At 49.3% G+C, this 21767-nt stretch overlaps 1 protein-coding gene across 5 annotated transcripts in view; it reads right to left on the reverse strand.

Annotated features, from left to right (window-relative positions):
• EML2 (EMAP like 2) overlaps nucleotides 1–18440 on the reverse strand; it is a 47953-nt gene extending 29513 nt beyond the window's left edge. Inside the window, exons 1-4 of one of the 5 annotated variants that reach the window (XM_083455050.1) lie at nucleotides 18306–18440; nucleotides 10252–10434; nucleotides 6916–7036; nucleotides 4642–4755 (exon numbers count right to left, since the gene is read on the reverse strand). In XM_083455050.1, the coding sequence (XP_083311176.1) occupies nucleotides 4642–4755; nucleotides 6916–7036; nucleotides 10252–10434; nucleotides 18306–18318 (431 nt within the window). In that variant the 5' untranslated portion in view covers nucleotides 18319–18440. Of the gene's footprint in view, nucleotides 1–2870; nucleotides 3622–4641; nucleotides 4756–6915; nucleotides 7037–10251; nucleotides 10435–16344; nucleotides 16472–18048; nucleotides 18156–18305 lie in introns of those variants that run through there. The other 4 variants (XM_083455049.1, XM_083455051.1, XM_083455052.1 and 1 more) reach the window with 4 other exon arrangements.
• Between the last annotated feature and the right edge of the window lie 3327 nt (nucleotides 18441–21767).

Below are 21767 nucleotides of genomic sequence, written 5' to 3' on the forward strand. Positions count from 1 at the left end.
ATGTGTGACATTTTAGTGTATTTTTGGTCTTTGTTGGAAGCCGCCCAGAGTGGCTGTGGAAACCCAGCCAGATGGGTGGGGTACAAATAATAAATTATTATTATTATTATTACCCGAGGGGTGCCTTCCAACTCTACAATCCACCTCTCTTTCTTTCCAAGCCTTTTTTTTTGGGTGCTCCTAACAACCACCAATAAAACCTCTACAAACTCCATACTAGCCAGTTGATTAAAGGTAAAGGGACCCCTGACCATGAGGTCCAGTCGTGGCCGGTTCTGGTGTTGCAACGCTCAACTCGTTTAGTGGCCGAGGGAGCCAGCGTACAGCTTCCGGGTCATGTGGCCAGCATGACTAAGCCGCTTCTGGCGAACCAGAGCAGCGCACGGAAACGCCGTTTACCTTCCCGCCGGAGCGGTACCTATTTATCTACGTGCACTTTGACGTGCTTTCAAACTGCTAGGTTGGCAGGAGCAGGGACCGAGCAACAGGAGCTCACCCCGTTGCGGGGATTCGAACCACCGACCGTCTGATTGGCAAGTCCTAGGCTCTGTGGTTTAACTCACAGAGCCACCCGCGTCTCTCTAGCCAGTTGATTAGCCTCAATTAACCTTGCTCCCGCCTTTTCCGGGATCAATGAGGTTCATTCTCAGCATCTCTGCAGAAGAGGCTCCCCTGGGGACCCCGGAACACACTTTATCCCCGCTTGATTTTGTTCCGAGAAACATTTAAACCACCAGCCTCTCCCCCACCGCTCAGCGACCAAGGAGTTAACTAACTCCCTTTCTCTCTCTCTCTTTTGGAGAAGGGCGGGGCGACCTCCCTGCCAGTCTTCCGAGGCTCTTTTATCTCCCTCCATCTAGAGCAACAGTTGGCAGGGCGTTCCCCACCCTTTTCCATGCCCTGTCCAGGGGATTCTGCAGCTGCCGCCTCCTCCTTGTTTGCTTCCTCTCTCTCTCTCTCTCTGGGGGGGATCCTGCTAGGATCTTGCATCAGCCAAGGCAATGGCCTCCCCTCCCACTCCCTCCCTCCAGGGCACCACTGCAAGACCCCCTTGTCTGCACCAAGGAACAGGCTATAGGACTGCCCAGGTCACCTCCCTTGGTCTCTAGTTTCCTGAGCCTGTGGAGCAAGGAGGATTGGGGGCAGGAGAGGCCTCAGATTGAGCCCCCCCTCCCCTTGGGGGAAACCGAACAGGTGGCCTTAGGCAAGTTCGAGGCAGTAATATGGGGCTGCAGGTGAAATAATAGCCCTGTATCATCCTAAAAAGCAGAGACATCACCTTGCCAACAAAGGTCCGTTTAGTTCAAGCTCTGGTTTTCCCAGTAGTGATGTATGGAAGTGAGAGCTGGACCATAAAGAAGGCTGATCGCAGAAGAATGGATGCTTTTGAATTCTGGTGCTGGAGGAGACTCTTGAGAGTCCCATGGACTGCAAGAAGATCCAACCTCTCCATTCGGAAGGAAATCAGCCCTGAGTGCTCACTGGAAGGACAGATCCTGAAGCTGAGGCTCCAAGACTTTGGCCACCTCATGAGAAGAGAAGACTCACTGGAAAAGACCCTGATGTTGGGAAAGATGGAGGGCACAAGGAGAAGGGGATGACAGAGGATGAGATGGTGGGACAGTGTTCTCAAAGCTACCAGCATGAGTTTGACCAAACTGGGGGAGGCAGTGGAAGACAGGAGTGCCTGGCGTGCTCTGGTCCAGGGGGTCACAAAGAGTTGGACACGACTAAACGACTAAACAACAACAACAACAACATCCAATTGGCTTGGAGCATCCCAACCTCTGCTTCAGGGGTCAGCAAACTTTTTCATCAGGGGGCCGGTCCACTGTCCCTCAGACTTTGTGGGGGGCCGGATTATATTTTGGAGGAAAAACATTAACGAATTCCTATGCCCCACAAATAACCCAGAGATGCATTTTAAATAAAAGCAGACATTCTACTCATGTAAAAAGACACTGATTCCCGGACTGTCCGTGGGCCAGATTTAGAAGGCAATTGGGCCGGATCCGGCCCCTGGGCCTTAGTTTGCCTACCCTTGCTCTGCTGCTTGCAGGCTGCACCCTCCAGGACTGGGCCAAACCATTTTGCTATGGCGGGGGCAGAAGGGGGGGAAGAAAACCCAAAAGGTATTTTTCATATAGTACTCTTGAAACCAGCTGGTCACCTGCCACTCAGTGGCACCTAAAGCCACCACCCCACAGCAGAACCAGTCGTGATGCCAACAGCCCCCCCCCCCAGCTTACGGCAGTGCAATATTACCACTGTTGTCCCCTTTTGTGGGATTCCTAAGTCCTGCACCATTAAGAGTCCCCCACCCTATACACGATTCGTTTCTGGAACGCTAAGTTCCTGCAAGGCTGGCCTCATCTCCCAGAAATGGAAGCAACTAGCTCCCCATCCTCTGATTCCTGCATTGCAGGGGGTTGGGCTGGATGACCCTTGAGGGTCCCTTCAACTCCACAATTCTGCTGTTTCTTGATTCTTTGCATATAAGGCCCAGCAAAGCCCTGCAAAGCAAGTCACCTGTCTTAAGGAATATCTGCACCCTGGGTGACTTCCTTCCCTGCTCCCCCCCCCCACTTCAACATAGAGAAACTCATATCCAAACTTAGCAACCGTATCCGAGGCGCCCCACCCGGGAAGAAGATGGCAAAGCAGATCATCCAAACGCGTTGCTCCCCCCACGCCCGTTTAAAACGAAAAGGGCTGAAGAGTAAGATGCAATGGGGCAGTCAGCGCTTAATGCACTCTGCACGCTCTCAGAGGCACTCTTCTTCTGTATGATCCACCTGGCGTTGAAAATAGGGGCTGGGGAAGAAATGAGGCCCAAAGCGGCCCCTCCATCAGCGCAAACGCCGCCTTACCTGGGGCTGAGGCTGCCTGCCGCCTTCTTCATGGTGGATGCCCCTGGCTTTGCTCTTAGGCTGGGGAAAAGGGCTCCTGCTCTTTCTATTTGCTATTCCGGAGGCGGAGAGGGAGGCTTCTGCCGAGCAGCGACGGGGAGGATTCCTGCCCGGGCTGCTTCTTGCCCCACCCGCCGCGAGCTGGAAGTGCAAGGCAACGAACTGCAAGGCGCGTCCCGGGGGATGCGGCGGAGCAATGGGGCCCGGGCGGGAAACTTTCCAACTTTCCCCTCCTTCCTGGCTTTCACTTTCCCTCCCCCGGGCCAGGGCCTTTCTTTAACCCTCTTCGTGCTGGTGACCGGCGCTGGAGGCGGCGGCGGGGAGAAGGGCCGCGCTGTTTCAGACGCCTGGGAAAAAACCGGACGTTTTTCCCACGGAGCGCAAGCGAGAAGCAGCCGCCGTTTCGCCCCGGCTCAACTAGCGGGCCGAGGGCCGTTCCTCTCCGAGGGATGGCTTAAGATGCGTGATGGCCGTGCACGTGTGAATCCTGCTGTGCGCGTGTAGACGCGCTGGTAGGGGGCACCTGTGGCTTTAAGAGTGACAGGGAAGGGAGGAAACTCCCCACCCGGCACGGCAGGGACGGGGAAAAGTTGCTGCGCGGCTCAAGAAGGAGATATCCGGTTTTGGGGAGGGAGGCATCGCTTCCTCCCTGCTCGGGCTTTGAAATCCGATCTCGCAACTCTCCGCCTTTCTTCTGGCGCGTTTTGCTTCCGGTTTACGCTCCCGAGGGTGGTTTAGGTAGGCGAAGCAAGGCGCACTTTGCAAGACCTCAGCTGCTCCGCGAAGCCGATTCAACGGGTCTTGCAGAACCTGAGCTGCTAAAAGCGAAGGCGCGTCCCTAGCAAATAAACTCCGCTGCTTGGGCTAGCGCAAGTCAAATGAGCTTTGCTGAAGCAGAGCTGCGAGAGAAGAGCTTCTTTTCCTGCCTAGAATAGCATTATGTTAAAGGTAAAGGGACCCCTGACCGTTAGGTCCAGTCGTGACCGACTCTGGGGTTGCGGCACTCATCTCGCTTTATTGGCCGAGGAAGCCGGCGTACAGCTTCCAGGTCATGTGGCCAGCATGCCAAACCGCTTCTGGCGAACCAGAGCAGCGCACGGAAACGCCGTTTACCTTCCCGCCAGAGTGGTACCTATTGATCTACTTGCACACTGAGGTGCTTTTGAACTGCTAGGTTGGCAGGAGCAGGGACCGAGCAACGGGAGCTCACCCCATCACGGGGATTTGAACCGCCGACCTTCTGGTCAGCAAGTCCTGGGCTCTGTGGTTTAACCAACAGCGCCACCCGCATCCCATAGCATTATGTTAGGTAAAGGGACCCCTGACCATTAGGTCCAGTCGTGACCAACTCTGGGGTTGCGGCGCTCATCTCGCTGTATTGGCTGAGGGAGCCGGTGTACAGCTTCCAGGTCATGTGGCCAGCATGACTAAGCTGCTTCTGGCGAACCAGAGCAGCGCACGGAAACACCGTTTACCTTCCCGCCAGAGCGGTACCTATTTATCTACTTGCACTTTGAGGTGCTTTCGAACTGCTAGGTTGGCAGGAGCAGGGAGCGAGCAACGGGAGCTCACCCCGTCACGGGGATTCAAACCGCTGACCTTCTGATCGGCAAGCCCTAGGCTCTGTGGTTTAACCCACAGCGCCACCCGCGTCCCATATTATGTGGGTGTAAATTGCCATAAATCATGCAGCCTCCATAGATGGGTTTGCGGGTCTGGCTTTCACACGTACCCGTCACGCTTCCCGCTGCAGGAGCTGCTTGAGGAAGTGGTTCGGCTTCTCTGGTCCTTGATGCCCTCTCGCTTGAGTGAGACTGGGCGCTCTGGAGAAGCCCAGCTTCGCCCGCTGTGGGAGACAGAGCCTCAGCAATATAGGCAGAGACAAGGGCAAGGGGCAGGCAGGTGGGATGGTCAGCCGGCCGAAGAAAAAGAGGGATGCAAGGAAGGAAAGCAGCGTGATGTGCGCCTAGCAGAAGCGAGCGAGGAGCGAGAGCCGGCTGCGTGGAAAGCTAAGCACTTTGCAAGACCACTTCTGTTATGTGCTGAGTTGAATAGGATCCAAAATGCAGCAGTCTGATTGGTCCTAGAACAATAGATCCAGAATCCTAGAACAATAGGATCGAGAATGCAGCAGTCTGATTGGTCCTAGAACAATAGGATCCAAAATGCAGCAGTCTGATTGGTCCTAGAACAATAGGACCCAGAATGCAGCAGTCTGATTCGTCCTAGAACAATAGGATCCAGAATGCAGGAGTCTGATTGATTCTAGAACAATAGGATTCAGAATGCAGCAGTCTGATTGGTCCTAGAACAATAGGATTCAGAATGCAGCAGTCTGATTGGTCCTAGAACAATAGGATCCAAAATGCAGTAGTCTGATTGGTCCTAGAACAATAGGATCCAGAATGCAGCAGTCTGATTGGTCCACAGGAGCCACCCAATCCAGCTCCAGGTGGAAGTGAATCCACAACCTGATTGGCCTACAGGAGAGTCCTGGAATTAGCCAATCACGTGGGGCCCATTATGTAAATACTGTATACAAAGCAGACATTCTGGGGGAACTTCCATTCCTCCTCACCACTATGAGCTGAATAAAGAGCATGAAATCCACTCTCGACTCTGAGTATATTTCAGCTTCTCTGCAAGATGGCTTTTCGAAAGACTTGAGGCCCTGCGCCAAAGAGACTCTCCTTGCAAGACCTGGGCTGCTGTGTCCTTGTAACCCCTATTCAAAGACAAGATGGATGCAGAACGAGAGTGGCTCAGTGGCAGTGAATTTGCCAGCAAAGGCATATTGGACGCATCTTTGGAGTCTCTGTATTCCGAGAAACTGGAAGCCGGCCTTTAATCAGCTGACTAACAGCTACTGGGAACAAGAAGGCGATGGATCTTGGGTCCGATTCAATACGTGGCAGCCCCCCACAGGGTAGTCATTCAAGCAGATTCTTAAAGATAGCATTTTAATTTTTGTTCTTGCGCTGTTCTGTACACACCTGCCAGTCACCACTCAACCTTAATCATCTTTCAGCTCAGCAGATATTCTGAAAGCAACCCCTGCCCCTCACAATCAGGCCTTTCAAAAGAGGTTGGAGAGAAAACTAAATTCTCATTCGTGCCAAATGGAAACAAAAGCATCTAAGCCTTCCCTCTCTCTGCAGAGAGAGAAAGGGAACCGAGGAAAGTTACAGCCAGTTTTGACAAGAAGCCAACCTGCCCAGTGGAAAAATTTATCCGCGTTCTGGGGCTTTGAAGCGCCTCATTCAAGCCTCTTCTAATCTCCCCTGGTTGTTGAATATCTCTTCAAATTGGAAAAAATGAGGGGTTTTCCTTTACTCCAGGTAAATATTTGTAGAACTATTTAAAATTAAAGTGCTCCTAAAAACTGAGCTTTAGAAGAACCACCAATCACTTCAGAATTTGAAATTTGGATTTGTGTACATTTCCTTTCCACCTCTCTTCTGAAATATATAAAAGGATGTCACCTAGAGGAGGGAGAAAGGTTGTTTTCTGCTGCTCCAGAGAAGCGGACATGGAGCAATGGATCCAAACTACAAGAAAGAAGATTCCAGCTAAACATTAGGAAGAACTTCCTGACAGTAAGAGCTGTTCGACAGTGGAATTTGCTGCCAAGGAGTGTGGTGGAGTCTCCTTCTTTGGAGGTCTTTAAGCAGAGGCTTGACAACCATTTGTCAGGAGTGCTCTGATGGTGTTTCCTGCTTGGCAGGGGGTTGGACTCGATGGCCCTTGTGGTCTCTTCCAACTCTGTGATTCTATGTTCATCATCTACATTTTTGGATCAAACTGGCCCTCAAGGTTGGCTTCTAGTCATGAACCATGCTAGGAAAAAAATGCATTTAAAACACAGCCAGCCAATACAAAACGTATCAGAGTAATCCTGCAGCCTCCCCCAGTTAAATAATTGTGATAAGAAGAGATTTAGCAGCAGCAGCAGAAGGAGGAGAGAGGAATATGAGGCCATTGTTCAAGGCGCTCTTGGGACCCTCACCTTTTCCCAGGATGCAGCTCTCTCTTGGGGGACGACGGGGAGGTCGAGTAGCCCCTCCTCTGGGGGATGATCCCATTGCTCAAGCCAGGCCTGGAAGGCAGACCCCTCAGCAGCTGGTAAACTGCAAGGGAGACAATGTGTTAATTTCAGACGGGGCAGAATCACAGAATTGTAGGGTACACAATCACAGAGTGTAGGGTACCCAGAGAGTCATGACCCAGAAACTCCAGCGGGTGCAGAATGCCGTGGTGAGAATCCTTACGAGGTCCTCGCTGCGGGATCACATTCATCCAGTGCTTTTCCAACTGCACTGGCTCCCGGTGGAGTACAGGGTCAGGTTTAAGGTGCTGGTTTCAGTGGCGTAGCGTGGGTTGTCAGCACCCGGGGCAAGGCAAGTAATTTGCGCCCCCTAACCTGGGGCAAGGCAAGTAATTTGTGCCTCCCCCCCACTGCACTGTCCCTCCCCCAGATAGTCCCTCGCTCTCTCTCCGCACCGCACCGCACGCCTGGCACCCTCCCCTCCACAGTGGGCGGTGACCCGGCGGCTCGGATCGGATTCGCACAGCCAGCACTGCAGTGAGAGAGAGTGAGCCAGGTAGGGGCAGAGAGCTGTAAGTGCGAGCGCCCCCCCCAGATGTTGCGCCCGGTGCGGCCGGCCCCCCCTGCACCCCCCACACTACGCCACTGGCTGGTTTTAACCTTTGAAGCCCTATATGGCCTAGGACCCTCGTACCTACGGGACCGCCTCTCCTGGTATGCTCCACAGAGGACCTTAAGGTCTGCAAATAATAACACCCTGAGGATCCCAGGCCCCAGGGAAATTAGACTGGCCTCGACCGGAGCCAGGGCCTTTTCGGCCATGGCCCCGGCCTGGTGGAACGCTATCACAAGAGACTAGGGCCGTGCGGGACTTGACATCTTTCCGCAGGGTCTGCAAGACGGAGCTGTTCCACCAGGCCTTTGGCCAAGGCACAGCCTGACCCCCTCCTTTGGTAATCTTCACACAACTCTAGCCCAATGGTTGCCATTAATCTGATTTTGAATTGATTTTAGAATGAATTGATTTTAGAATGCTGTGTTACGTTTATTGTTAGCCGCTCTGAGCACGGCTTCAGCTGGGGAGGGTGGGATAGAAATAAAATTTATTACTATTATTATTACTATTATCTAGTCCAACCCCCTGCAATGTGCTTTCAAACTGCTAGGTGGGCAGGAGCAGGGACCGAGCAACGGGAGCTCACCCCGTCACGGGGATTCGAACCGCCGACCTTCTGATTAGCAAGTCCTAGGCTCTGTGGTTTAACCCACAGTGCCACCCTCGTCCCTTGTGTTGAGTTATACAGAGCGTTAAACCTTAACGGTCATTGCACCCACTTATTGTCAGACACAAAAGTGTCCGTATCAGCAAATTAACTTCTTCTTTTTGCAGCCAATAACCAAAGCTTGCTCACAGAAATGAAGGGGGAAAAAACCTTGCTTGTAGTAAATATCCAACTTGCTATGGACAGAGATTCAGAAATATATACTGCCCACAATAAATGATGGATGCGTATAATAGCGAACCTGACACCGCCTAAATTTAGGTGAACCAGAGCGTAGCACCAGGCGCTGCTGTTGTCTGAAGGAAGGTTGGGGGGGGGGGCAAGGCCTTTGTGGTTGTGGCAGGCAGACTCTCGAACCCGCTTCCCCAGGGGACCCCCCAGCTCCTTTCCTGTCGGTGGGAGACGGTTTTGTTTTGACAGACCTTCAGAATGGGATTCTTCATTCGCCATATTCGATAGATTTATCTCCCATGTTAGCTGCCTTCAGTCTCTTATGTATTTACAAAAATAAACCATAAACAGTAAATTAAATTACTTTTTATTTAGTTTATTGGAGGGGGCAGTATTTGGTTTACTGCTCCTCCCCCTAAAACGAATTATTCTATTGCAGTACAGTGGTGCCTTGGTTTTCAAACGCCTTGGCTCCTGAACAAATCAGCTCCCAAATGCCGCTGAAGTAACGTTTTTCCGAACGTTTTTTGGAACGAACGTCCGGCGCAACTTTTGCTTGAGTGCAGGAAGCGCCTGCAGCCAATCGGAAGCCGCGCCTTGGTTTTCAAACAGTTTCGGGAGTTGAACAGACTTCCAGAACGGATTAAGTTTGACAACCAAGGTACTACTGCACTGTTGCTTGCTGATTTCTGGGCCTATTTGGGCTGAAAAACAGCACGTTCAGTTTTAATAAGCAACAAGAAGAGGGATTAAAAAAAAAAAAAGAATTAATATTATGTCCCAGTTTGGTTAAGTGCTCTACCTCTCTTTTAAATCAGAACCAGTGAAGGTGGTGAAGGTCCTGTGTGAGTGCCTGGAGGCAGTTGGAGGATGGATGGCAGCTAATGGATTGAGGCTGAATCCTGACAAGACAAGTACTGTTCTTGGGGGACAGAGGGCGGGCGGGTGTGGAGGACTCCCTGATCCTGAATGTGGTAACTGAGCCCCTGAAGGACCAGGTGCGCAGTCATTTTGGACTCACAGCTGTCCATGGAGGCGCAGGTCCATTCTGTGTCTAGGGCAGCTGTCTCCCAGCTCCATTTGGTACGCAGGATGAGACCCTCCCTGCCCACAGACTGTCTGGCCAGAGTGGTGCATGCTCTAGTTATCTCCCGCTTGGACTACTGCAATGTGCTCTACGTGGGGCTACCTTTGAAGGTGACCTGGAAACTACAACTAATCCAGAATGCGGCAGCTAGACTGGGGACTGGGAGCAGCCCCTGAGACCACATAACACCGGCCTGAGAGATCTGCCTTGGCTCCCAGTACATTTCCGAGCACAATTCAAAGTGTTGGTGCTGACCTTTAAAGCCCTAAACGGCCTCGGTCCTGTATACCTGAAGGAGCATCTCCACCCCCATCGTTCTGCCCGGACACTGAGGTCCAGCTCCAATGGCCTTCTGGCGGTTCCCTCACTGCGAGAAATGAGGTTACAGGGAACCAGGCAGAGGGCCTTCTTGGTGGTGGCGCCCACCCTGTAGAACGCCCTCCCATCAGATGTCAAGGCAATAAACAACTATTTTACTTTTGAAAGACAATTGAAGGCGGCCCTGTTTAGCGAAGTTTTTAATGTCTGATGCTGTATTGTTTTTAATATTCGGTTGGAAGCCGCCCAAAGTGGCTGGGGAAACCCAGCCAGATGGGCGGGGTATAAATAATAAATTATTATTATTGTTATGATGATGATGATGTCAAGGACCCAAACAACTCTGGCTAAAGGGCATAGCTGGCCATAGCGGACAAGGGAGCTGCAGGACAGACGGACGGACGGACAGACACCCACACCCAGCACCTCCCCTGATACCTTTGCTGGGTCCCTTTTTCTGCAGGCTGAGTCCGTTCTCCTCGCAGGTGCTGAGACGCCGCAGGACATCAGCCAGAGCGGCCTTCAGCACCTGGATCTCATCTTCCTGCAGCTGCAACCGCTGCTCCAGGTAGGAGATGCGGTCGTCCACCTCCATTCCGCTGATGGCTGACAAGTTATCATCTGGGGAACAGAAGGAGTCAAGTCAGAAAGGTGAGGCGAGCCATTTCCTTTTTTTTTTTTTTTTTTTTTTGGCAAGTAAATTTTTATTAATATTGCTCATTTATACATAAGAACAAATACAAAATTTATACCATAACTTGCACGTATCACAACTGATCAAAAATCCAACACAAAATTCTTTTAGGCTCCGCCGAGCCGTAGACTTCCTTCCACACTTTTGGTAAGTATCAGATAAATTTGTATTCACGTATTTTATCGTTTTAATCTGTATCATTTACTGTTAGATTTAATTCAGCCCCGCCAGTGTCGTCTGAAAATTAGTTCCAAGATAAGTCAAATATTTCTTCCAATTGTCATGAAATTTCTGTTCGTCTTGATCCCTTAATCTTCCTGTTATTCTAGCGAGTTTGGCATAATTTATCAACTTAACCTGCCAATCACTTATACTGGGTATAACTTCTGTTTTCCAGTTTTGTGCCAACAAGATTCTTGCGGCTGTAGTGGCATATAAGAATAGTATCTTATCTTCTTTTTTAATTTCTTTACCCATCATTCCTAACAGAAAGGCTTCAGGCCTTTTGGGAAAGGTATATTTGAGAATTTTTTAAAGTTCATTGTAGATCATTTCCCAAAAGCCCTTCACCTTACTGCATGCCCACCACATGTGGTAGAGGTCACCACATGTGGTAGAGCCATTTCCTAAGACAACAGGCACTGCATGTCATTTGTCAAAACAAAACAATAAGGTGGGTTTGACTAGGAAACCCAAGCTTTTCACTCACAGTTGTTGGGCGCGTTTCAATCATGGCAAGAGATTTTATTTCAGATTTCTGACATCCAGTCTCAGCATTCTGCAACACTGCACCACACTCGCCCTCCAATACTGCATACCTTGCCTTGTGTGTGTTGCTTTTAATATACAGCGGTACCTTGGTTCTCAAAATTAGTCTGTTCCCAAAGTCCGTTCCAAAACCAAAGCGTTCCAAAACCAAGGCATGCTTTCCCATAGGAGGTAATGCAAAATGGATTAATCCGTTCCAGACTTTTAAAAACTACCTCTAAAGCAGCAAGTTAACATGAATTTTACTATCTAATGAGACCATTGATCCATAAAATGAAAGCAGTAAACAATGTACTGCAGTCACACACACACACACACAATCAGTCAATCAATCAATCAATCAATCAGTAGCTGAACTGGGTTCCACACAGTCACAAAAGAAAAAGAGCCGCAAAAACACAAACACAAAATAAATAGCAAAAACAGACAGACCTCATTGTAACACTCAAATCAGAAGCGTAACACTCAAAGTGGAGCACATTTTGCTTCCGAAAAAGTTTCGCAAACCGGAACACTTACTTCCGGGTTTGCAGTATTTGGGTTCCAAGCTGTTTGAGTACCAAGGCGTTTGAGAACCAAGGGGCCACTGTAAACAGGTTTCTAGACCTCATGGCTGGAGAGGAGCACTTGAAAAATGCACAGGCAGTGTTCAGGGGGGGGGGATGCAATGTTAAGGTAGAAACAAAGCTCTGCTAATTACTTTTGCGTGCATCCACATAGGCACATTAGTAAAGGTAAAGGGACCCCTGACCATCAGGTCCAGTCGTGGCCGACTCTGGGGTTGTGGTGCTCATCTTGCTTTATTGGCTGAGGGAGCCAGCGTACAGCTTCCAGGTCAGGTGACCAGCATGATTTAAGCCGCTTCTGGCGAACCAGAGCAGCGCACAGAAACGCCGTTTACCTTCCCGCCGGAGCAGTACCTATTTATCTACTTGCACTGGTGTGCTTTCAAACTGCTAGGTGGGCAGGAGCAGGGACTGAGGAACGGGAGCTCACCCCGCCGCAGGGATTCGAACCGCTGACCTTCCGATCAGCAAGTCCTAGGCTCTGTGGTTTAACCCACAGCGCCACCCGCGTCCCATTTTAGGCACATTAACCTGTGCCAATTGGAGAGGAATGTTTTATATAAAACATGCCAAAATTAGTGAAAGGCGGAATTTGTGAGCATATGAGCTGGTGGTTGTTGTTTTTAAGTAGGCTCATCTACTTGCATGTTCTTCTGTATGAAAGGCGGAGCCTGTCAAGAGTCTGTAAGGGGAGATGCTGTTTGCCAAGTAAATTACAACAGGTCTTGAGGATGAGATTATGGAGCCAACAGTTTTATGGCCTTTTAATATCGCTACACAGCTGATATCAATATCAATCTATTTGAAATACCCCTTGATTTTTTAAAAAAAATGCACATTTACAAATATATCTCAAAGATTCAATCCCCCAAAATAGAAATTACTGGATAATATGACCACAGCAGCATGCATTATATATGTGAATTATCAGAAGCAAAAGGAAACTCGTCAATTTAGGAAATGGTTTGTGAGACCATTGAACAGAATAAGTTGTGCTGTGTCATTGAAATGAGGGGAGTATCAAACTAATAGATTAGGACAAGAATGGGAGCTCTTTAGAGAATATAAAGTGAAGCGAAAGAGGAACACACAATTGTGGTATGTTTTGCATTCCTCTTTCTGCCTCTGAAGACAGTTTGGAAACTTTGGTTGGTGCAGAATTCAGAGCAAGACGTTTTGAGCATATTACTCTGATCCCGACTGCCAGGTAGTTTCCTGTCCCAAATCAACATACAGTGGTCCCTTGGTTTCTCAAATGCCTTGGTACGCAAACAACTTGGAACCCAAACAATGCAAACCCGGAAGTAAGTGTTCCGGTTTGTGAACTTTTTTCAGAAGCCAAACATGCTCTGTTTTGGGTGTTACACTTCCGATTTGAGTATATTACGATGAGGTCTGTCTGTTTTTGCTATTTATTTTGCGTTTTTGTTTTTGCGGCTTTTTTTGTGACTGTGGGGGACCCAGTTCAGCTACTGATTGATTGATTGATTGTGTGACTGCAGTACATTGTTTATTGCTTTCATTTTATGGATCAATGGTCTTGTTAGATAGTAAAATTCATGTTAAATTGCTGTTTTAGGGGTTGCTTTTAAATCATTTTGCATTACTTTCTATGGGAAAGCACACCTTGGTTTTGGAACGGACTTCTAGAATGGATTAAGTTTGAGAACCGGTAGCGCTGTACTGTTTCTGACCCATAAAACCTTAAATGGCTCAGGACCACAATATTTCAAGGACCGTCTCTGCCCATATGAACCAACCCAGACCCTGTGGTCACCATATGAGGCCCTTATTTCTGTGCCTCCTCCTCAAGAGGTCCAGAGGGTGGCCACACAAGAACAGAGCCTTCTCTGCTGTGGCTCCTCATTTGTCAAATGCTTTTCCCCGGGAGGCTCGCCTGGCGTCTTCACTACATATCTTTAGGCACCAGGCAAACATATTCCTCTTCTCCCAAGCCTTTTGCTAATTAAACAATCTATTGCCTTTTAGGAACAGGTGGGATATTTTTTAAAAGTATATCTCTGGTTTGAATGTATCTATGTGGGGTTTATTGTCTGCTTACTTGTTTGGTTGGAAATCACTTTGGGTTGCCCTGGGCAAGAGAACAGATTTAATAAATAATAATAATAATAATATCATATTAGAATTACTTCTCAATGACTAGCCTAATTTTACGCGAATGTGATTATCAGTCATGAGCTTATGGTGTTATTATTAAATGACCAATATGGAAAACATAATTTTATATTGCAATGAGATTTTATATGTAGCTATGTTACATTTGTAATGAATCTGTGTATTTGTTAAATAAGTAGATAATAAATTAAATAAATTATTGAGAAAAAAATTATATATATATATATATATATATAACATTACCAAAATATATACTGTACAAATAAACCGTTGAAACAGTGATCCTGTCCTAGTCAAATCTGAGCCTCTATCCACATGAATCCGGCATTCAAGTAGTGCATAAATTTTTTCAAGGGATGCATAAATTTTATGAAATAAATGAATAAATTCAGGTGATGGCAGTGTCACAGACATTGTGAAAAGAACAAAATCATGACATCCAGGAAGGTTGCGGGCCGTGCATAGTGTATTGGTTATTATTTGTTACATTTTTTAGTTGATTTTCTTGCAAATGCAACCCAAAGCGACTTACAAAAATAAAAAAAGTAAATAAGATGCACTTAAAACCTATGTAAAACGAAGCACAGAAAAATCTAAGAAGCGTTCATATTTTTTAAAAGGAGGATTAAAACATCCCACCCACTAAAGGAAGCCACAGATAATGAAAAAGCCAAATGCATTTAATTATAATTTTATATATGATATAATGCCTGGGCTGAAGCCCTGCCTTCTTCTACATATGGAGGACTGAGATAAAAGCATTGAAATAGATGTTTGAGGAGCTCATGAATTTTGTGGATCAAAGGAGCGACCAGTAAGGTCCAGTTTCTTGCAGACACTGCCCACTAGTGGCAAATTAATGATACTTCCAGCTGCTTTTAGTAAATTGGTTTCTCTCTGGCACACCTGTCCTCCAGGTACGTGGGCATCAGGTAATATCGTTTGCATATTTGGAAAAGGATTAGGATTTTCTTGGGGCAAGGGCGTAAACCACACACCAAAAGCAACTGGTGTCAGTTAACGTGGAATACATACCACCACTATGCCCCATATTTGAAATATGCAGGTTTCAAGTATGCATTGAAAATACGAGGGATAACACCACTGTTTGAAATCACGCTTTTGCCACCCTGGCACCATATCCAAGACTCTTGTAATAATTCATCTGGAATAACTACCACCCCAAAATTCTCTAATCGTGGTCAATATTAAAATCCCCAGTTCACTTATATACTTTTTACCAGTCTTTAAACAGCTGACCAATGCTATCTCTGAATCCTATCCACACTTACTTCGAAGTAAGCCCCACTGAAACATGCATAGGATCCTCCAAGGATGCTGTGCCTTCGAAGGCTAAGGTGTATTATGGGCTAGCTAATGGTTCTCTTAAATGGCTGTGAATACATTGATCTGGCCTCTCTGGAGCTAAAAAATGTTTCAAGGGCTGTTCAAGACAGAGGGTCCTGTTTACGGTTTTGTTTTTCCGCCCTGGTTTTCTCTTGCCCCCTTCTTGACCAGCAGGTGCCCTGTGTTGTCTGTCTCAGGAGCCACACAGGTATTTTGCCATTCTGAAGCTGACCAGGGCAAGGATTAGGATCTGGGGCCTGCTAGTCGCAGAACTTCCCCTGTGCAAATAACCAGTGCATTTCCCCTCCTGCTAACTTCTCAAAACAGGGGTGCTGGGATAGCCAGAAGCCTGATACTCTGACATAAAAGCCTTGGGAGTCCTTCATTGCTGGTGTGCATGATAAACCTGGGCAGGCACTCTGTACATTCTCAGAGGCACGCATTCTCCTTTATTTAAATCCCACGCCTTTGATAGCAGCTAAAAAGAAGTCCCAGGGCTGGGGGATTAAGCTTTGCTCTCCTGTGGTCAGTAATCAGGGTGTGATGGTGGTGCCTGCCTCTGGGGGAAAAAACTGAGTTTTCAGTGAAGTCGGCTGGTTTCCCCCGCTTTTCTTCCAGGCTCGGAGGTTGCTGGTGGATGGTATGTTTTGAGAGAGCGCTTTGCGCAGGCACGTCAGTTCCCTTTCCCCACCTTCCTTGCCAAGCTTTTCCTTCTGGCACCTCTTAGAAATGGCATTGGAACAGCTCCCCCACCCCAGCCTTTCCCGAACAGCATTGGCATCCTTCCTCCGACCCTACACGACGAAGACACGGCTCAGGCGCCTCGACATTTGGCGTGCGCGTTGCGCGCACTCACACATGCACAACCCGCGTGTGTTGCTTCTCTCCCCCCCCCCCCGCGTTCTTCGAATTCCCACAGCTCCCTCTCCGGAGGGGCTGCGGCTGCATGCAGAATTGGGCTGGGCGCAGGCAAAGTGGGGCAAAGGCGAAGCGAGGGGCGCAGGGCCAGCAGCCACCCACCTGTCATGCTGGGGTTTGCCCTGGGCCCGGTGCCCTCGCCGCCACGCTGCCCCTGCCTGCCCTTTTCACGACCTCTGCCGCAGTGCCAGGGGCTCGCTCCCTGCCCTACCCGGGTGCTTGCCTCCTCTCGGGTTCTCCTCCTCTGCAATCGTATTTCTTGGCTCGCTTCTCCCTCCTCCCTCTTTGCAGCATCTCCCAGGCGCCGTCCAATCGCGAGCGACGGGCGGGCGCTGCATCCAGGCAGAGTACCAGGCTTGAGAGGCGAGAGAGATGGACGCACGGGGAGTCTGTTCCCCAGGACGCGGCTGATGCTGTCCAGCGACCTTGGACAGGGCAGGAGGGCGCTGGGCAGTCAGAAGTGAGGTGGAAACAGACGGAGCCCCAGCCCCTTGGGTTCAGAAGCAGAGGGGCGCAAGAGAATTTTTTGGGGTGGGGGGAGTGTTCCTGCCATGGGGAAGATGTGCAAAATAAGGCTGCGCCAAAAAGAGAGAAACGGGTATGCCTGGCAGATTGGAAGGATGGCTTCCAATACCTGCTCAGCTCTGACCTTGGCGCACTCGCAGTTTCTTAGCCCGATCTACCCAGCAAGGTTGTTGTGGGAATAAATTGGAATAGCCGTGGACGTAGGCATCGCTCTTGAGAACCGTGGAGATACAAAAAAAATAAAGTAAAACGCAGCCCTGAGAATGAGGCCCAGAACCTGTTCGGAATGCTAGGGCTCAGCTCTTGTCGTGTATTCTCATAAAACACTGCATCTGAACATATAAAGAGTGCAAGCTGGAAATCCGAGACGGGGTTCAGCCTCAGAACCTGTTGCATGCTAGGGCTCAGCCCTGGAACCAGCATAGTTTTACTCGCACAAAGAGTATCTGGAGCATGTACAGAGTTCCCTCCGGCAACCCTTGGCATGGATTAGTTTGTCCTTCGCAGTTCGCACGCACTTTAACCCTCTTTATTCACCATCGGAGTGGTAAATTTGTGGCCGAAGGCAGGCTGGCTGGCTAGCTGGACCCCACCCCGCGCCCCCGTCAAATGTTTCCGTGCGCGCTTATTATAGATGCGAGTGGTTTAATTCCGAAATTAGTGGTTTCGGGCGCAGAACGGGAGGTGGCAGTTATTCCAGAGCAATTCTTCCTGAGTAGTTAAAGCGCCCACCTGACCCAGCCGCCCACGGATGGAGGTGGATGATGGGCTGGGTTGCGAATTTCCCAGTTTGCATCGGGCGGGCGAGCGCGGGCGGAGGGCGGCCAGCTAAGCTGCGCGATGACCCATTTGGGCGCGGGGTGTGGCATCGCGGCAGGGCAGGGCGAGCGCGGGGGGGGGGGGCTCGCTCAGAAAAGAGGGCAGCAGGTCAGCCGAGCGGCCCCCCTTGTGCTCCCCACCCTTCCCTGCCCCAGTGCCCCCTTGGAGCCGCACCAGCCCTGCGCGACCATCCCTGGGCATGGAAAGGCACCCGCCCCGCCCTGCGCCCATCCCTTGGAGTTCTTGCAGAGCATCCCAGAGGGCACCTCCCTTGCTCTCGGCGTGCGCGCGCGCATGCAAGCGATGAAGCCAGGTCTGCAGCATCTTGCAAAGCGGCGGGCATTTCCCCCCACCCTAGCCAGGCGATGGATGGATGGATGGAGCGCGCGCGGGGCTGGGTTGCCTCCGAAAAAGCCCCGGTGGAGGTCCAGCGGGGCGCGCGCGGGCGCTGCAGGGACTCACCATTGCAGAACTGCAGCAGCAAGGAGGTGTCGTACAGGATCCCACCACAGCTGGGCATCCTCTCGGCCATGCCCGCCCCCTGCGCCCCTACCGCCCCCCACCCACAAGGACCGACTCCCCACCCACCCCGTCCCCCCACCTCCCTCCCTCCTGCCTGCCCTCCTTCGCTCACACCTTGGCGCCTTCTGCCTCTCCACCCGCCTCTCCCTCCCGCCTGGTCCCCTGCATGCCTGCCTCCCGTTACCATAGCAACCCACCTCTTTCCTGCATCCTCTTGGCTAAGCACCCCAGTGGCTCCGCTAAGGGGCCCCTCGCTGGGCTGCCCTCTCTTCAAGTCCCCACTTTAAGCAAATCAAATTACACACACATTACACACCCGCGCGCACACACACACTCTCGACCCTACCTTCGGCTCAACATGGAGCCCCACCCACAACCCCCCCCAGCCCCACCCACACAGCTCGTCCTTGCTAAATCTCTCTCTCTCTCTCTCTCTCTCTCTCTCTCTCTCTCTCTCTCTCCCCCCCTCTTTCTATTTTCTTCAGATCTCCACCCGTTTTTTGCCTTTTCGTAGGCGGGGCCGGGATGGAGTTGGTTTTTGCTAGGGATGCTTGGTTTTCAAATAATATCCGGAAGATCGGGGGGGGGGGGTTGTATCCAACCAAGTTGTGCTCAGAGTAGACCCGTTGCAACTAATGAGCCTAGATTAGTCCGCCCCCATTAATTTCAACGGGTCTACTCTGAGTAGGACTGACGTTGGCTGCAACTCAAGATCTGTAAACGTTCCCACCTCAGTCTCATCCATTGCTACCTTATGGTCTTTCTTGTTTTCTGAATGCAGGCAATTCAAAACTAAATCATAGGATTACCCTTTCCCCAATATCATAGAGTCATAGAATTTCAGAGTTGGAAGGGACCACCAAGGGTCATCTAGTCCAACCCCTTGCAATGAAGGAATGTCAGCTAAAGCATCCATGACAACCTCTGCTTTAAAACCTCCAAGGAAGGAGAGCCCACCACCTTCCATCCCACCGTCGGAACAGCTCTTACTGTCAGAAAGTTTCCCCCCCTGATCTTTAATATAATTGGTCTTTGGCACTCACTGCTGCAGGATACGGCTGCATCTCTTGGTATCAGATGCTTGCTGCTGCATCTGCTTGCAATAATGAATTGGCAGAGACAAGGGAGCCAGCAAGACAGACTTAATGTGCCTCACAAGCTGCTTGTGCGGATAAAATGCAATAAACTTCTGTATGCTACCTTGAGCATCTTGGAGGAAACACCAGGCCTATCAATAAAATTAGCACAGGTAGGCTGTCTCCAAACATGGCTGGAGGACACACTTGTGACTCTCTCCTACACTGCTTGGTTGCCGCTGCTTGTTTTTAGCAAGATCTGTTGTGTCCTTTAAACAGCTCTAGTCCACCAAAGTCCACCACCCGTAAAGGGTCCCCTGACCATTAGGTCCAGTCATGGCCGACTCTGGGGTTGCGGCGCTCATCTTGCTTTATTGGCCGAGGGAGCCAGCGTACAGCTTCCGGGTCCTGTGGCCAACATGACTAAGCCGCTTCTGGCAAACCAGAGCAGCACACAGAAATGCTGTTTACCTTCCCGCCGGAGCGGTACCTATTTATCTACTTGCACTTTAACATGCTTTTGAACTGCTAGGTTGGCAGGAGCAGGGACCAAGCAACAGGAGCTCACCCCGTCACGGGGATTCGAACTGCTGACCTTCTGATTGGCAAGTCCTAGGCTCTGTGGTTTAACCCACAGCGCCACCCGCATCCTTATGCCCCAGTAAATCTGTTAGTTTTCTAGTTGCCATGAGATTCTTTGTTGCTTCTTTTTTAAAAATAATTTTTATTAATTTTCAAAACAAATATACATATAATTCCATATCAGAGGTTGTCACAGATTTTCTCTTTTGGACTTCCTTCAGCTTCTCTGCCAATCATCCATATTTAATTTTTAATTACACATTTCCTTAATTTAATATTGCCTTTAAGTATACCCTCCCAAACATATTATCTTTTTTACAATACTCCTCCAATTCACAGAGCTTCTTGAAACCCCACCAGCGTTGTTTGCTCATCACATATACTTTTCAGATACTCTACAAATTTTCCCCAGTCTTTGATGAACTTTTGGTCTCATAGATATCTAATCCTCCCGGTTAATTTATCCAGTTCTGCATAGTCCATCAGTTTCATTCTCCATTCTTTGAGCATTCCTCTTGTTTCCATTTTTGGGCCAGTAATATTCTTGCTGCTGTTACTGCGTATTCTTTGTTGCTTCTAACCAAGAGGACTCTATTTCTAACTAGCTATTGCTGACGATGGACTGGCACGGGTTGGAGCTCTCCATCTCCATGAATCAATCTAACCCCTTGAAAGCCACTTCAGCAAATTGCTAACCCAACCTTTCAGTGGCAATGAATTCCATAAGTTAATTATGCCTTCCTTACAGAAGTACTGTACTTCATTCAAGCCTTCCCACTTTATATTCTTGGGTCTCTTGTGACATCTAGTGGCACAGGAAGGGAATATAACTCCAGCCCACTCAGTTTAAACAAATTGGCTCCTTCTGTCCGCTTTACCCATGAAAGATAAATCTCTCTTTGCCTTCTCTCACTCTTTCTCATGCACACCTCTTTTAGAAGACATCTGAAGGCAGCCCTGTTTAGGAAAGCTCTTAATGTTTAACAGACCACTGTATTTTAATACTTTGTTGGAAGCCGCCCAGAGTGGCTGGGGAAACCCACCCAGATGGACGGGGTATAAATAATAAATTATTATTATGTTATTATTATTATTTTCCTTCTAACAATAGACCTTTTACACAAAACGCAAAGTCTTTCCTTCCTTTCCTCCCTCATGCCCTGCATGAGAGGTTGGATCTTCTTGCAGTCCATGGGACTCTCAAGAGTCTCCTCCAGCACTAGAATTCAAAAGTATCCATTCTTCGGCGATCAGCCTTCTTTATGGTCCAGCTCTCACTTCTATATATCACTACTGGGAAAACCACGGCTTTAACTATACAGACCTTTGTCGGCAAGGTGATGTCTGTTTTTAAAAAGCAGAGACATTAGCAAGCTATTGTTTATTTATTTAGTACATGCCCTTTACCCGAATGCCCCGGGGCAGGTCTCAGCATTAAAACATAATACAGTGGTACCTTGGGTTAAGTACTTAATTCGTTCCGGAGGTCCGTACTTAACCTGAAATTGTTCTTAACCTGAAGCTCCACTTTAGCTAATGGAGCCTCCCGCTGCTGTCAGAGCCCGATTTCTGTTCTCACCTGAAGCAAAGTTCTTAACCTGAAGCACTATTTCTGGGTTAGCGGAGTCTGTAACCTGAAGCGTATGTAACCTGAAGTGTATATAACCCGAGGTACCACTGTATTAAAAAAATTGAAACAACTTGCTACCATAAAATAAGTGGGTCCTTAAAACATGTGCCTCAAGTGTCAGAGATGTGACTTCAGCTCTATCCTGACAGTGGCAGACTTTGAGCTCTCAAGTTTCTGAATTGGTCGCATTGCCCAAAAACCAAAAGCTGTCTAATGAAGGTGCCAGGCACACCTCTTTGGGGAGGGAGGTCTACAGCTTAGAGGCCACCACAGAGAAGGCCTCATAGGCCACCACCCCACTAAGCCTCTGAAGGAGAAACTATGGAGAGAGACCCCTCTGCTAATCTCAGCACCCACGTGGGTCTGTAGGT

This window comes from Podarcis tiliguerta, assembly GCF_965153285.1.
Source record: "Podarcis tiliguerta genome assembly, chromosome: 8".
Classification (NCBI taxonomy): Eukaryota; Metazoa; Chordata; class Lepidosauria; order Squamata; family Lacertidae; genus Podarcis; species Podarcis tiliguerta.